This window comes from Conger conger, chromosome 4, assembly GCF_963514075.1.
Source record: "Conger conger chromosome 4, fConCon1.1, whole genome shotgun sequence".
Classification (NCBI taxonomy): Eukaryota; Metazoa; Chordata; class Actinopteri; order Anguilliformes; family Congridae; genus Conger; species Conger conger.
This window is the reverse complement of record NC_083763.1, coordinates 36,970,914-36,988,732: the sequence shown is the minus strand read 5'-3', so window position 1 is coordinate 36,988,732 and position 17,819 is coordinate 36,970,914. Positions and strand designations below refer to the sequence as shown.

Genomic DNA, 17,819 nt, shown 5'->3' with positions numbered 1-17,819 from the left:
AGACCGGCTAGGAGGGAGTTGCAGTAATCCAGGCGGGAAATGACGAGCGCCTGGACTAGGAGCTGGGTGGCTTTCTCAGTCAGGAGATGACGGATACGGCGTATATTATACAGAAAGAACCTGCAGGTTCTGGCAGTGGAGGATACTTGTGGAGCCAGGGTGAGGCAGTTATCAAGAGTCACCCCAAGATTCTTTGCCGTACGGGAGGAGGAAACTACAAAGTCCTCAACAGTCAATGAGAGGTCGATTGACGGAGAGGACTTAGCAGGGATGTAGAGAAGCTCAGTTTTGGCAAGGTTGAGCTTCAGGTGATGGGAAGTCATCCACGCAGAGATATCAGCCAAGCAGGCAGAGATCCGTGTGGTGATTTGGGTGTCAGGGGGGAAGGAAATGAAGAGTTGGGTGTCATCAGCGTAGGAGTGATAAGAAAAGCCGTGGGAAGAGATAACAGAACCAAGAGACATGGTGTATAGCGAGAAGAGGAGAGGCCCAAGAACCGAGCCCTGCGGGACTCCAGTTCGTAGGGGTTGAGGGTCGGAGACTGCGCCCCTCCAAGTCACCTGGTAGGAGCGACCAGAGAGGTAGGAGGAAAACCAAGCAAGTGCAGACCCTTCCCAGACAGCGATGAGAGCAGAATCTCATGGTTGACTGTATCGAAGGCGGCCGATAGGTCGAGGAAGATGAGGACAGAGGAGAGGGATTTTGCTTTAGCAGAGTGGAGTGCCTCAGTGACCGCGAGCAGGGTGGTTTCAGTGGAGTGGCCACTCTTGAAGCCAGACTGGTTGGGGTCATGGAGATTGTTGTGGAGAAGATAAGTGGACAGTTGGGAGCAGACCGCCCGTTCCAGGGTTTTGGCGAGAAAGGGAAGAAGAGAGACAGGCCGGTAGTTGTTCAGGGCAGAGGGGTCAAGAGTAGGTTTTTTGAGGAGGGGAGTGACTCTGGCCCTCTTCAGGGAAGAGGGCATGGTGCCGGAAGAGAGGGAGGTGTTGATTAGAGAGGAGAGAAAAGGGAGAATGTCCTCAGATATAGATTGTAGGAGGGGAGAGGGGATGGGGTCAAGAGGACAGGTGGTCGGGTGGTGGGATGTAAGGAGTTTCAGTGTGTAGGTGTCAGAGAGGGGAGAAAAGGAGGTTAGGGAGTTGGGGAGGGTACGAGGGTCAGCAGGGGTGGAGGGTTGGGAGAAGGAATTTTTGAAGTAATGTTTTTTTGACATTCTGCTTTGTTTTCTGATTTCGATTTTTGCCTCCGCCCTTCTGTACTTTAGCCTTTTGATTTTCTGGATTTTTGACCCCCTCGCCTGTTTTCGACTATTCTTTTGCCTTTCGTTTTTGTCATTGTATTGGATCTCCTGGCTACAATTTCGGACTAATAAACAACGATTTTGGATCATCCTGTGGTCTGCGTTTGGGTTCTCAGAGCCGTACATAACATCATCTTTCCACTGGCACAATATTTCCTGTACCCCCAGCTGCCACAACTCCAAGGCGTAATAGATCCACCTTCAATCTTCACAGTTGGCCGGGTCTTCTTCTCTACAAAGGCTTCACCCTTTTTTCCCCAAAAAATACCTTCTTTGGTTTTGGGAAGTTCCTTTTAGCATAATTTTTTGCTCTTCATCTGTGCATAGCACTTTGTTCCAGACGTTTTGCAAAATGTGACCTGGCACTATTCTTGAGACTTGCCAGGGGCTTGCATCTTGTGGGGAACCCTCTGAGCTAATGCTGGCATAATCTTCTCTTGGTGGTCATCTTTGACACATCTACACCTACAACCTGGTGTTCTTGATCTGTTGAACAGTTACAAAGGTATTTCTTCACCATTCGAAGGATTTTTCTGTCATTCACTGCACTGGTCTTCTGTGCTCTACCAGGTTGTTCGCCATTGCTCAGTTCACCAGTGCATTCTTGCTTCTTAATGTACCAAACAGTTGAGTTTGACACTCTTAATTTTCTGGGCATGTCTCTTGATTTATTCTGATATTTCAGCGTAATGATGGCCTGCATTACTGGCATTGACTCTCAAACAACAACTACAAATGCAGGTGGCACTCCTAGAATCAACTCTAGACCTTTTGCTAGCTGGGCTATGCTTTTGTGCATGAACTAATGATGAAAATTAACACACATGTCCAAGAAACATTAGAGCAGCCAATTGTCCAATTACTTTAGGTCCCCCTAAAATTGGAGTGTATTTAAAAAAAAACACTACAATTCCTTCACTATTCACCCAATATGGATGAGAATGAATTAACCTATACTTGCTAATAATGATAAACATTGCAGGCCATTCCCGCAAAGTTAGTCTTGCTGACAGTCTTCCATTCCAAAATGTCATAGCTCTATGACAATTCTTCAATGATTGTTTCACAATTTTTAATTAAAATGAAACAATGTACAGGCAAAGTTGACTTACCTGATTTAGAGATGTTTTTGTTCTCCGGTGGTTTCAAGTAGCCTCTCTTCTCTTGCATGTCGAAAACAAAATGTATATTCGCGCTTCTGTTTTTAAACACGAGTTGCAGTGCACAGTAACATGATGAGAGATGTGAGACTGCAGCAGTGCCTAGCCAATGTGATGTATAGCCTTCTAATCTATCAGCACCCGTGGTGGCCAATCACATTTCTGGTGGGCATGTGCCCCCCCCCCCCACGACACCCCCATTGCCGCCCCACCCCACCCCACCCAACCCCACCCCCCACCTTGGACACAACTCTGACTCTCTGACTCTCTCACATTTCAGCAGTGATATTTCCTGGCTGCAACGCTCGCCTGCAGAGTTGTAGGCACAGCATTTCAGTTTGGTTTGGTGCTCCAAATCGGCCAGGGGCAAGGAACTGGACACTTCCTTCTGACACAGCCTTTCAGACTTTGACACGTGCAGTGGTTGATCTCGCTCACCTCTCCAAGAGGAAGCATCCAGGCAGCTGCAGACATGAACACATTACATGACATTACATTACATCACATTTGGCAGATGCCAAATCCAGAGCAACGTACAGTTGATTAGCAATCTCCTCTCCTGGAGCAATGCAGGGTTAAGGGCCTTGCTCAAGGGTCCAACGGCTGGGCGGATCTTATTGTGGCTACACCGGGGATCAAACCACCACCCTTGCGGGTCCCAGTCATGTACCTTAACCACTACGCTACAGGCTGCCCCATACACAGGGACACACACAGCCAGATCTCATTAATTAAAACAGCTATATTTGTTCCACTCTTATGTATGTGGACCAAACACTTGTTAGTACAACTATTTTCACATGTCTCAATACACCTGTTACTCAGTTTCATATAACTTTTATTCTGTTTCCACCTGTTTCTATGTCACTTTTTTTCTTACCCATCACCTGTCTTACCTATGTTACGTCATACTATTGACTCTCTCATACCTACAGTAGTATTCAGACCCCTTCAATTTTTGCAGACTTTGTGTTGTAGATTTTATTTTAAAGGGATAATATTGCCATTTTGCCCATCAATCGACACTCAATAACCCATAATGACATGAAAACATGTTTTTAGAAATGTGGGCAAATTTATTAAAAATCATGCTCTGAGACAAGAAGATTATCTGGTCTGATGAGACAAAATGCTAAAGGAGTGCTTCTCAGTGGCAGGGACAGAAAGACAGGTCGGAATTGAGGGAAGGGTGGATAGTTCACCTTACAGCATGACAGCCAAGTAGCAATGCTGGACTGATTTCGGGACAAGTCTGCCCTTGAGTGGCCAAGGAATGCCAGGAAGAATGGGATAAACTGCCCAAATCCAGGTGTTTAAAGCTTGTACCCAAGAAGACTCAAAGATGTCATTGCTGCCAAAGGGGCTTCTACAAAGTACTGAATGAAGAGTTCTAAAAACATGTTTTCACTTTTGGAGTGAACCTCACGCTTTCAGGCTCTGTCTCCCACCATCACATTGCATGTTTTTTTTTTTACATAGAGGGCAATGCATCTCACACTAAAAAATTATTTTGGAGGGAAGCATTTAATCTCATGCCAAGACAGCCCTGAAAATTGGCATTTTGGGTTATTGAGTATAGATTGGCATAAATGCCATCAATCTAAATCTACAACACAATAAAATATGCAGGGGTCAGAATACCTTCTGAAGCCACTGTATTTCTCTCAGGCTTCACTCCAGAATAGAAACAGCCAGAATACAGACATACTTGGTAGAGGGTGGGCAGGTCTTCCAGGTGATCTTCAATGGCATAGTGCTGTTGGTTCTGCAGCTGAACCTGTCTGCCTCCTGAATGAGACTCACACTGGGCATGTCTGCAGAGAGACAATAATAAGAATAATACAAACTATTCTAATTCTAATTTGTGGGGGCAGATCTCGGAATGCTTTACATCAAAGCAAGATAAATCAGGCAAAAAAAAACCTTGATGGCCTGTCGGTAAACAAGGGTTTTGTGGCCTGTTTTGAAAGCATAAATAGATGGGGCAGTTCTAAGGTGGTCAGGGAGGGAGTTCCAGAGGCAAGGGGCAAAAGAGCAGAAGGCTCAATCGCCCATTGTCTGAAGGAGAGTACGGGGGACCTGGAGCAGAAGGGAACGGCTGGAAGAAAAGGAGCATGCAGGTTCATGGATGGTGATGAGGTCACTGAGGTAGGTGGGGCCTTGGCCACTTAGGACTTTATAGGTCAGGAGAAGGACTTTGAAATGTATCCTGTAGTGGACTGAGGGGAGCCAATGGAGTTGGCCAAGTATATATAGGCTAACTTCTTTGATCTGGTAGCAGTGCTGTTCTGGATAAGTTGAAGGTGACTGGGAGACCAGAGAGGAGGGCAAAAATGACGTTTGTTAGCATCAGGTTTGGAGAGGAATGTGGCTATGTTTTTGAGATTAAAATTAGGTTGAGTAGATTGTGTTTGATGTCGGTTTGGAAAGAAAGTGTCGGATCAAACTTATACTTAGGTTGGTGATGACAACACAGGAAGGAGGGACTTGCTTGGGCATGCCGATCAGCATAGCCTCTGTGTTGTTCGGTTTAGCTGAAGGAAGTTGGCCTTTACCCACCAATGGCTGTCCTCTAGACAGTTTTGGAAATAGTGTTGATGGGGTTGGGTTCTGATGTACATATGGATATCATCTGCACCGGATTGAAAATTGATGATGTGGTAGCTGATGATTTGACCAAGTGGATAAAAATACTGTAGATTGAAAACAGGATACTGTAGAATGAAAGCACTGACCCTTGCGGGACGCAGCATGTCACTGCGATATCGTTGTATCTGGAGCCCCCCAGGGAAACGTGACACCACAGGTTGATGAGGTAGGAGGAAAACCACTTCAGCACTATATGTAGGTTCCGAGGCGATGGAGGAGGATGTTGTGGTCTGCAGTGTGAAACTGGGTGAGCCAGAGTCATCTGCCATCAGCAGGTCATTGGTCACCTTTAACAGATCTGTTTCAGTGCTCTTTCCGGCGGGCTATGACTTTCTCCCAATATTTTGGAGAGAGGTTGGAAATTGGCCTGTAGTTGGATAGTTTTTAAGGCATACTTTGCAGGATATGCACATAGACAATATTACAAAACAAAGATTCTCAGTCATTAATATGATACACTGGAAACCTGTGTATGTTATACTTCTGCCCAATACCTTGCTTATCTACTTGTATATGTTATTTTGCTTGTGCCTCTGCTGGCCTCTACAACTCATCAATCATTGCAGAGCAGTAAATTGAGCAGGCAGTTTTTAGGGTAGCTGCATAGGCAGATTGGTGGTCTCTGAAGGCCATCAGATGGACATTGAGGTCCTATTTCTTCCCCAGCATCTCCAGCTTGCAATCATAGGTCTTCATACTGCCCAGATTGTCAGTGAACCACGAATAAGAGCATTGGAAGGTGACTTTCCTTACTTGGTCTGGGGCCAGGGTGCTATGGGAGGTAGTCAGTATGGTATGCCAGTGACAGCATGACAGCATTGTGGTCAGAGACTCCGAGATTCAAGATGTTGAGGTTAGAGGTAGATACAAGAATCAATCAATGAATCAAGATGGTTCAGGAAAGGAGCAGCCATGGAGGAATTGGGGGAGTCCACATGTATATTAAAATCACCCAATATCATCATATTGGAGACAGTGGGACATACAGTTTAGAAAGTAAAAAAATTCTGAGATAAAGGATGAGAATGGTCGACCAATACATAGGTCTGCCGATTAATTGGGCCGATATCTTTATATCTTATATCTCGGTGAACCTATGACTGTGTCCATGTGGCAAATTGCCTGATAGCGCTCCTCCTTGTGTCAATTCAGTCATCTGCAGACAGGACCAGAGATGGGGACTTGAGTCAGCGAATTGGACTTGAGTCGCACTTAAGTCGCACATACACAGACTCCATAATTGATTCGGACTCGTCAATAAATACTCGTAAACAATGAGAGTTTGGCCAATGCCATCGTGAAAATTACAAAGTGAATAATGACAGCCAATGATTATTTTTCCATTATTTATATGAAAGATATTCCTTAGTTATGTGCCACACTGTACGCCTTTCAGTTGCAACTATACCAACACCCTACGCTGTATTTCTTGCAGCATAGCTCATCAAGATTACAGTTCCGCATGTTGTGGCCTTTGAGTTTAAATAATTCAGGTTCATCGAGCCAAACAAAATGATTGCAACTACCAAATTGTGCAGACGTCAAATTTCAACAGACATTTGAAAACTGATACAGAAAGGTAAATCAGGTTACCAGCACAGGATCTGAACCCGCCGCTGTTCACTGTTGTGTTTACGTAGCTTGTCTAAACTGTTGTGTTGGCTAAATGATGCGTTTCAGACTCAGTATAATGTTCCTGTCACCATTTAATCTGCACCACAGAAGCACATATTTTCTTATGTTTTGACTGGCTAGTTGTAGTGATGTTGGCTTGCATTTCAAATGGTTGATCTTGAAAAGCTATGCAAGCTAGAGAACCAGGAGCGTAAGGTACAGTAATGTTAATGTAATGTTATGTACTAGTTGCGTGGACATTGTTTGGTATTCCAGTGTCATACAAATATGAACTGTATTTTCAAGAAAATACAGAGTTTTTGTTTGTAATTGATGTTAACATTAAAAGCTACTGTAGAACCCGAGTTTGGCATGTACTATAGTTGCAAGCAGCTTTGAAATCATTTATAATTTTACGATGCATTGGTTAATGGCATTCCTTAGCATTCAAGGATAGGATGTTTTTTTAGGATTTTTTCAATAGCATAATATAGACATAGTGCCAAAACATAGCTCCCTTAACTCACAGATGCAGATTAAGCCTAGTTCTAGATTAAATTAAATTGGAGATTGTAGGGTCCTCGCACGGGCCGCCAAATAACGTAGGGATTTTACTCTCTACGAAACCGGGGCGCCAATTAATGTTATGTAGCAGTATAACTGCAAAAAGTAATCAGTCTCATAAAATTACTGTTATCAGAAATATCTAACCACAAATTTTGTATTTTAATTAATTATTAAAATAACCAATATTAATGATTAAACATACCGATAACCTGAAGGTTGGAAGTTCTTTGAAAGACTGCTTTAACTCGGCTCTCATGTCTATGTGACGCCAAAACAGACACCGGGTTTAATAAAATATATTTATTAAACAAACATACAAACACAGAACAGATAAACTAACGGGAAGTTAGTAGGGTAAGTTAGTAGGGGGGTGTGTGTGTGTGTGTGTGTGCGTGCGTGCGCGTGTGTGAAGCGCGCACGTCCATTGAACAAAGGAAAGTAAAAGTGGGTGTCTTAGTTATTGTTAGCTGTGAGAAGACTACTTGCGTAGTTTACTCTATATATGCGCAAAAGACGGCAAATCAATTCACGTACATATATATAAAATACAAAATACATTCCAATGATAAGACGGAAAATATGGAAACACAGATTCCCAAAAAAAGTTAAGACTAAACTAAACACTATGCCTGAATGTTTGTTGTCTTACTGAGTCCATACGTGCTGTCTTTACAGGAGGCGCGATGGTGCTGCGAATGATGTCCTGGAGAGGTGCGCAAAGCTGGGGAGTTCCCGTCTTAGCCGCGCGTTGTTGTCTGGTCCGCTCGGTTGGATGTTCGCTGGCCCTTTTTCCGGGTGGAAAAGTTTGTTGCTGTTGTTCGTTGGTGAGCTTTGCAGGAGTAAACTGATGCAGCATTCCACATACACCAGTTTCCACTCGCTATAGGCCACAAAGTTACCGCGAGGTAACTAGGTGTGTCCGTAGGCCTGGTAGTGCGCTGTGCAGCATTCAGCTTCTGTCCAAGTCTCAGAGCAGACGAGCTGAAGCGAATGGCCAAAAAGGGTGCGTCGAAAAGAAGGAATGGGAAGAAGAGAAGAAAGAGAGAGATCCCGAGAACATGTCTTGCTCATATACGGGAAAGTTTATTGCTCCCACCATTACGGGATTGGCTGGACCAAACTAGACGTCATGCGGGGTGGACGTTGCAGAATTGTCCTGTGGGATTGTGGTTGTGGTTCCTACAAGATCATCCATACAAAGCTGCATTTAGTCCACGATTAAGATTAATCTGGGTCCATGTAACCGGCCCCTCATCTTATATTACAGGCCCATGGTAATGCTTACATTATTTCCCAGGAGTCACACAGTGTTCTTAAAATAAATAACAATTATATTTTTTATCTTATTCACTGATATATCAATTACCTACCACACCAGACCTGTGGTTCTCCAGCCAGCTTGAGAAAGACTTTGCCGAAATGTTGGCTAAGGCATGGTAGTTCATTGATCTATGAAAAGACAAATTAAATAACCACTATCTCATTTTGTGTGCCCCTGATAATATTGCTTCTTCTGTTGTCACAAACTTGATGTCATATACAAAATATGTCTTCTACACTTCTGGTTTCTATATCTTCGATTAGGCTAGGAATGTGATCAATTTCGCTAGCCATACTGCTGTTTAGGCTGCACCATTCTGGAGACCTGACTTGGACTCTAGCTCAGAGACTTGAGAATTCACTTGGACCTGCATTTGATGACTTGTGAGCATCTCTGGAGGGAATGGTTGGAAATGTACTGCCAACACTGAAAGTGCCTGAGAGAAAATGAAAGACTGTACACCTAACTTTCAAAGCTTAATGTATTTAATTGGCCATTCTTAACATCATAACTAAATTTACAATGCTTATTATATGTATAATTTTAATGTTTCAGGTCTTTTAGTGAGAATGTGATTCTGGTTGGAAATTGACGTTATCCAGTGCAAGCTAATATGACAATTTTAGCAAGCTTGTTAAGCCGCTAAATGTAAGCTTTTGCTCAGCATAATTAAATTCATTATTCAAACAATGTCTTTGTTAACTTGACTACTTTGACACTTTGTGCAAGTCTTTGTTTGTATTGGAAAATAACGTTATCTGTAATTGTTACTTAAAGCCAACTCGTGCCTGTCAGATTGGATAGTTTGTGACCGAGAGACGTGACTTGACATAACGTTACTGCTGTGATTTATAACCAATCAAGTGCCATGTAAGATGCTATTACCATGATTACATGACTCAAATTCCTTTGAATGAAATACGCTGGTAAAGTTGCTAAGCTAGCCAACAAATTTGCATTCCTTATTCAATTAGGTTAAATTCGGTATGTTTTCAAAGAAGAGAAAATGGACTTTCAACGCACAGTTGAAAAATTCTGTATGTAGTGTTGGGAGTGGAGGAAGAACCTCTATTAAAGAGCACGAAGGAGTTAGCAAACATCAAGCTGCACTGAGGGCCCATGCCAGCTCCACCTCTGTGACCACTTTCTTTAGGAAAACTGAGCCATCCAAATTTGAATATGATTTGGCTATACAAGAGGGCATTTTCATCTATCATACCATGCGACACAATCATAGCTTCAGGTTGATGGACTGTACAGCAGCTCTGAATATAAAGCTGTACGAGCCCAAGTTCAGCTGCGCAAGAACAAAATGCGATGCTATTGTAACAAACGTGTTGGCACCCTGGGCTAACAATGAGGTGAAGAGAGATCTGGACTATGTTGAATTTGTGTCACTATCAGTGGATGCTTCTGACCATGGCCACATTAAGTTGCTGCCCATTCTGGTCCACTATTGCAAATTGTATGATAGGACCATGTCAGCTGAGACAAAACTGCTTGATTTTGTGGAGCTGCCCTGGGAGATGGCCGAACAGATAGCCGACAAGATTATTGTCGGTCATTCAAAAGTTTAACCTTGAGAACAAGGTGGTTGCCTACTCAGCAGACAATACCTACACCAACTTTGGGGGCCTGAACCGAGCTGGGAGGCAGAATGTCCACACCAAAGTTAAGCTAGCGCTTAACGAGGTTATTGGCCTGGGGTGCCCCGCTCACATTGTGCATAAGAGTACGCACACAGCACTCAATATAATTCCAGTGGATGTTGAATATATCCTAACAAAAATATTTGGATACTTCCACATTTTCACAGTGCGAGAAGAGCGTCTGCGAGGGTTTTGTGAATTTGTGGGTCACAACATCCTGGGCCACAGCAATGTGAGGTGGCTCTCCATTCTCCCTGCCTTTATGCAGTTTGTTTAAGAACTGTCCTAGTTGTCTTGTCTTTGTTCATTGTTTCATGTCTCTGTAAAGAGTTATTGTTTTGGATTATAATGTGTGCCTATATTTCATGTAGCTGATGGTTTCTGCTAATTCATAAATTCACTTTCACAAATGTTATTAAATTATCAAATCAATTATTATTTGAAAAAGATGGTGATTTTTTTTCTTAACGTACATGCTCTGCTGTCGCACAGTTACACCGAATGAAAATTTCCCCGGATTTGCTCCAAGAAATCTTGTCACCTTAATGTGTGAGATTCACCCATTGACATGCTTGAGTACATCTACTCCCTGTGCTTATTGTTAACTGTGCTGGTAACTGTGGCATCAGGAGAGAGGGGTTTTCCACATCTCAAACTTGTATTATCTGTAATCAACAATGTCACAAGATCGTTTGAATGGGTTGGCCGAAATTTCAATAGAGCACCAAATCGGTTGCAAATTGGATTACTGCAAATTATTACAAGAATTGAAAAGTTTGCAGCAGCCAAAGCCAAAAGGTCCCCTCTTAAATGGTGAGTCAACGGTATTAATTAATTTATTACACCCATCTTAAGTCAAAAATAGGGGTTAGCCCTAGTTTGCTCATTAATACATAAGGTAAATATTCCGATTAAAAACTAAGAAATCACATGAGTAATTCCATTATTTCATGCAGATTACAATCTAATATAAATCTTATCCATTAACAGGTTGTATTAGATGGCATTTTATTAATTGAGATAGAAATATGCAATATCATGATCACTGTGGGGTATAATAGCCTATTAGATTGTAATGTAGTTGGAATAATTGAATTGTACACAACATTTCTTAGTTTTAAACCAAATACTGATTGTGATATTGCACGTATTTTCTATCATAATTAATAAAATACCATCAAATACAACCTCTTAATGTATAAGATAATCATTTATATTAAATTGTAATGCGCATGGAATAATGGAATTACTCATGATATTAGTTTTTATATATTTTTATTTTTTATATATTATATATTTTATATAATATATATTGAGATATTTTTGTATGTTATTACACCTAATCCAAACATAAAGCAAGACGAGCAAGCAAACAGCTGAACGACCCAAAAAAAAAAAAAGGAACATGTTTCAATGAAGATGTCTAGTCTGACAACAAACCCAAGTGGGTGTTGGAACATCAATGACCATTGCAAAGGCTGCTGGGAAGGAAAATAATGTTTTTGTTTGTTAAATAGCCAAGTTTTACTAAATGTAATTTAGAAATACTCTGGAAAAGAAGAAGATGGCGCAAAACCGGGAGACTGCTAGTTATCAGTGTATTATCTGATTCGTTCCAATGTCATCAGGACACAGTTATCGGAATATCAAGACAGGTTTGCGATATGACAAAGCCCTCTGATTGCTCACATCACAGTGTGTTTGGATGTTGTGTTAGGTGCAAAAAAATTTAAAGATCTATATATGGGCATTATATCAGCTGTCGCATCAACTATCAGCATCAGCCATTAAAAAAACATATCGGTGGACCACTAGGATTGAGTTTCAGATGCTGTCAGTGGTGGGAGGGATATGCAATAGATTCTTTATAAAGGACAGCAATACCCTGCCATGGCCACGAGCATGTGCTTTTCCAATGCATTTATGTAGATGGTAAAGATCACCCTCTTCAAGTGAGTCATTCTCAGAGGTAAAGTGTTCACTCACCCACACTTGAACAATCCCACTTAAACACACAAACACCCACTGACACACCCATGCATACACACATTCACAATAACCCTATTGCACACATCTTCCTAAATAGACCCTCACACATACCACACTCACCTGTGACACAGAGGGACAAGTTCCTTGTGATGCATGCCTTGCTGTTTTCCACATGAAACTGATACAGGCCTGGAGCAAGATCACACAGCTCAAAAGTACTGGAGGAGGAAAACCACATCAACCACAATCCTGAAATGCATGCTTCAAAATTCACATATAAGCAATATGAACCACTGGGTGAAAGAGATGTGTGTTTGAGATAGAGACAATCAGAGTCGACGGAGCTCACCTGTTCCCCCAGAATGCGCTGCGCTCTGGGCATGGTACCTTCCCATTTGGAGTAAGCCAGTGACAATGTGGCTTGGGTTGGGCAAAAAGTACTGCTCGGAAGCAGAACTTGGCCCTGTCCCTCGCCAATACATTGTTCACTTCATTCAGCTCCACCAGGTTTATAAATCCTCCTTCTGCAATGAAATGGGATAGGCTAAATTGCTTCCAGATCTTGATGCACTACTGGTCCATGAATCAGGGAGGTACCATACACTCAAACAATGGAAATCACCCTCCACACTGAAGGTGAACAATGAAATGGCTTTTATGAAAATATTGCATACTGTACTGTTGCAAGATCTGTCATAGAGGAAGGTTTAGATGCATGAATTATCCAGTATTACAGCTGAACATTTAAAGATGAAATAGTGAAGTTCAAATATTTGAGTATAACATGGGATAGGCTGAATGAGGGAACATGAAAAGGCAGAGTTGCAATGAAGAACTGTAATGGGGCAGAGGTTTAATATTTTTGCATATTAAGGGTGTAGTTTGCATGTCTGGACATACCACGAACTTGCACATAGGTGGACTTTGTTCTGTTGTCATGGGATATGCAGGTGTACATGCCACTGTGATCCTCATTCACAGAATCGATGAACAAATAGGTCAGTGATTGAGAGCCCATGTCATCATGCAATACCTGGGGGACAATCAGAAATATTGGAACTGTGGCCAGACTCAGACAAATGAGAGTGAGAATTACTTTTTCAACTTTATTGAACCATCAGTTATTTTCAAGAGAAATGAAAAGCATGATGTATCCATGAGGGTGCTTTCACCAGTGCTCTTAATTATGTTCCAAACTGTTGATTTTGGTACCAATCAAACCATTTTATTCTTGTTTCTCAGTCTCATAATGGCTTCTTTGACTTGCATTGGCACTTTTGTTGATAAGCAGCAATAATAGTTTCCAAACGTGATCGAAAAACAAGAGGAAAGACTGAGCTCTCTTATAGCTGCATCAACTAGGCAATTAAACACACCTCAGCAATTACGAACACCTGTAAAGTCATGTGTCCCAAACAGTGCCCTGAAATGGGGCTACTATGTACACTGACCTAGCACTTTATTTGGAACATTTTACTTTATTACACTTACTTATTCATGTGATTATCTAATCAGCCAATTGTGCGGCAGCAGTGCAATGCATACAATCATGTAGATACGAGTCAGGAGCGGGTAAGTAACTCTGACCGTGGAATGGTCTTATCAGGGCCACACAAAAAGGTAGTGGTTATTTCATTAATTTATTCATATAATCAATGAATGAACACCTGAGCCAACGTTTTGGCAAAACCTCTTTCAGGCTTGAGAAAGGCTTTGCCAAAACATTGGCTCAGGTGTGTTCGTTCATTGATTATATGAATAAATAAATAAATAACTAAATAAATAAATGAAATAACCACTACCTTTTTGTGTGGCCTTTCTCAAGCTGGCTTGAGAAAGGCTTTGCCAAAACCTCAGGTCTGGTATGGTAGGTAATTAACATACCAATAAACAAAATAAAATAAATAACTCTATTTTTGAGTGACTCATGTGACATAGTGTAAGCATTACCATGGGCCTGGAATATAAGATGAGGGTCAATAACAAAATAGGGGCCGGTTACATGATTTGTACATGATTTACATTAACCCCTTAAGTATCATCCCTTTTCTTGACATGTTTTGTGACTCCAAAAGGACACGTGGAAACTAAATATTATCATGGGTCTCATGAGGTGTAAAATGATGAATTTTTCTTACTAAACTATACAACACTTTTTATCCTGAAAAAAAGCACTCCCCCCCCCAAACGCCCTCTCCTTGCAGCTATCCTCAGACAGCAACAGGTCAAGAAAAATCACAAAAGCTAAATACCATAATCACAATAATACCATGTTGTATACTAATATATACATTGAGGTCCATTGTTTTTGTCAAATACCCAACCCCCATCAACAAGATAAAAACACATTCCATAATTGCACATGCTATTTATTATTGAAAAGCAGGCTGGTCCCTTATTTCTAAGCATACTAAATAACAAAATATCCTGAGAATGTTTTTAGATGCTCACCGATATAAAATGGGGTCATGTCACTGAAAATGCCCTCTATTGTGTTGTCAACAGTGTTACATTACATTACATTACATTACATTACATTACATTATATTATTGGCATTTGGCAGACGCATACTTGGCAGGCGAAGAAGTGCATACCCATAACCAGGGATAAGTGCGCTGAAAGACCCTAGAGGGAAGTACAATTTCAATTGCTACCCGTACAACAAAGATAAGGGCCAGGGCCCATCATTTATTTTATTTTTTTTAAACAAACAAATAAACAAAAAAACAACAAAGCAAAAGTGACCAAACTTAACTATCCAAATACTGCTTACCTAGCCAACTAAAAATACCAAAACACAAAGTAAATCACAAAGACAACAATTAAGGATCACAGGGAGGTAGGGAGGGATGGGGAGAGGTGCTGCTTGAAGAGGTGCGTTTTCAGTTTGAAGGTGGGGAGAGATTGTACAGTTCTGACCTCAAGTTTGTTCCACCACCGTGGAGCCAGAACAGACAGTAGTCGTGAGCGTGAGGTGGAGGTTTGGAGAGGGGGAGGTGCCAAGCGGCCTGTGGAGGCTGAACGAAGGGGATGTAGGGTCTGATGATTTTTTGCAGGTAAGCTGGGGAAGACCCTTTAACTGCTTGGAAGGCTAGCACCAATGTTTTGAATTTGATGCGAGCCATGACAGGCAGCCAGTGGAGGGAAGTAAGCAGGGGGGTACCGTGTGAGTATTTTGGCAGGTTGAAGACCAGACGAGCTGCTGCATTCTGGATAAGTTGGAGGGGTCTGATGGCGGACGCTGGGAGGCCAGCCAAGAGGGAATTGCAGTAGTCCAGGCAGGACAGAACCATCGCTTGGACCAGGAGCTGGGTCGAGTAGTGGGTGAGAAAGGGGCGGATTCTCCGTATGTTGTATAGGAAGAACCTGCACCACCGCAATGTTCTCGGAAAGGGACAGTCTGCTGTCCATCACCACGCCGAGGTTCCTTGCACTGGGTGATGGCGTGAGTGTGGTATGCCCGAGGGAAATGGAGAGATCCAGATGGGGAGAGGTATTAGCAGGGATGAATATCATTTCAGTCTTACCTGGGTTGAGCTTTAGATGGTGGTTGTCCATCCAGCTCTGGATGTCCCTCAGGCAAGCAGAGATACACAGAAACCTGTGTATCAGATGGTGGGAATGAGATGAAGAGTTGGGTATCGTCTGCATAGCAGTGGTAGGATAGCCCATGTGCAGTGATCACAGGGCCAAGGGAACGAGTGTAAAGAGAAAAAAGAAGCGGGCCTAGGACTGAGCCCTGGGGAACTCCTGTGGCAAGGGGCCGAGGTGTCGATACCGTACCAGCCCAGGCAACCTGGAAGGAGCGACCAGAGAGGTAGGACTCAATCCAGTCCAGGGCTGTGCCACAAATGCCCGTTGCTGACAGGGCGGACAGGAGGATGGAGTGATCCACAGTGTCGAAAGCAGCAGAGAGATCTAGAAGAATGAGGACAGAGGAAAGGGAGGTTGCTCGTGCAGCATGGAGCGGCTCACTGACGGAGAGGAGTGGCCCGATCTGAAGCCAGACGGATGGGGGTCTAGCAGGTTGTTGTTAGAAAAGAAAGAAGAAAGTTGAGTAGAAGCAGCTCGTTCTATGGTTTTAGAAAGAAAAGGAAGAAGAGATACCGGGCGGTAGGTCTGGATGATGGAGGGATCCAGAGTAGGCTTTTTTAGCAGCGGAGTGATGTGGGCCCTCTTGGAGGATGCTGGAAAACAGCCAGAAGACAGGGAGGAGTTGACAAGGGAGGTGACAAATGGGAGAATGTCAGGTGTGATAGTCTGGAGAAGAGACTATCACACCTTTTTTCTCATCGAAAAAATCAGCAAAGTCATCAGCAGCGAAGGAGGTGGAGGAGGCGGTGCGTTGAGAGAGGAGAAAATGGAGAACAGTTTCCGGGGGTTAGAAGCGGAGTTCTGAATTTGTGTCTGATAGTATTTCGCTTTGGCGGCAGTGACAGCAGAAGAGAATGCCGCCAGGAGAGACTGGTAAATTGTGAGGTCTGAAGGGTCTCTGGATTTTCCCCACTTCCTCTCCGCTGCGCGGAGGCTGGTCCTGGAGGTACGGAGGGTGTCAGGTATCCAAGGACTGGGGGGGGATGTGCGAGGCGGCTTTGAGACAGGGGGACAGAGAGAGTCAAAGGCGGAGGAGAGAGATGAAAGGAGGGTGGCAGATGCAGAGTCAGTGGGGAGTTTGGAGAAGGATTTGAGAGGTGGGAGTGAGGCGGTGACAGTGGTGGGAAAGGAAGAGGGTGAGAGGGAGTGGAGGTTACGGCGGGCTGAGGAAGTGTGGGTGGGAGGAGGATGGGGAGGAAGAGGGAGGGAGAATGAGATGATGTGGTGATCAGATGTATGCAGAGGGGTAACCATGAAATCAGAGCATGAGCAGTTCCTCACAAAGACAAGGACACCTAGGACATTGCCCACCTCGTGGGTTGGAGGAGAGTGTTGCAGGGAGAGGCTGAAGGAGTGGAGTAGCGTTAGGAAGGCAGCAGCCTGGGAGGCTTCAAGGTGGTTGTTGAAGTCTCCAAGGAGAATCAGTGGGGTGCCATCCTCAGGGAAGGAGCTGACAAGGGTGTCTAGCTCATCAAGGAAGTTTCCCAGGGGCCCTGGAGGACAATAGATAACTGCAATGAAAAGGTTAGTAGGGTAGGATACTGCAACAGAATGGAATTCAAAACTGGATATGGACAGGTCAGAGAGGGGGAGAACAGAGAATTTCCATGAGGGGGAAATTAAAAGACCAGTACCACCGCCAAGGCCGGATGGCTGGGGAGTGTGAGAGAAGGAGAAGGAGGATGAGAGGGCAGCGGGAGTGGCGGTGTTGTCAGGTGTGATCCAGGTCTCCGTTAGGGCAAGGAATTGTAGGGACTGGAGGGAGGCATACGGGGGATGAAGTCAGCCTTCCGAGTGGCAGACTGGCAGTTCCATAGTCCCCCTGTGACAGCAAAGTCCTCACAGGGGGTCAGCAGGGGGTAGCTGAGGTTCAAGGGGTTCAAACTGGGACCGAGCGACGCTAGCGTTGCTCTGACACGCCTATTTAAATCGCCTACAATTGCTCACAAGCAATATCAAATCAAAGCTAATCTAC

General features: G+C 43.4%; 1 protein-coding gene across 5 annotated transcripts in view; it reads right to left on the bottom strand.

The window, feature by feature from the left end:
- Positions 1 to 17,819, bottom strand: part of flt3 (fms related receptor tyrosine kinase 3) — a 146,635-nt gene that overhangs the window by 93,425 nt on the left and 35,391 nt on the right. For all 5 annotated transcript variants that reach the window (XM_061240732.1, XM_061240733.1, XM_061240734.1 and 2 more), the window contains 5 exons: positions 13,150 to 13,282; positions 12,599 to 12,773; positions 12,370 to 12,467; positions 4,169 to 4,274; positions 2,734 to 2,924 (listed from right to left, as the gene is read on the bottom strand). In XM_061240732.1, the coding sequence (XP_061096716.1) occupies positions 2,734 to 2,924; positions 4,169 to 4,274; positions 12,370 to 12,467; positions 12,599 to 12,773; positions 13,150 to 13,282 (703 nt within the window). The remainder of the gene's footprint in view (positions 1 to 2,733; positions 2,925 to 4,168; positions 4,275 to 12,369; positions 12,468 to 12,598; positions 12,774 to 13,149; positions 13,283 to 17,819) is intronic.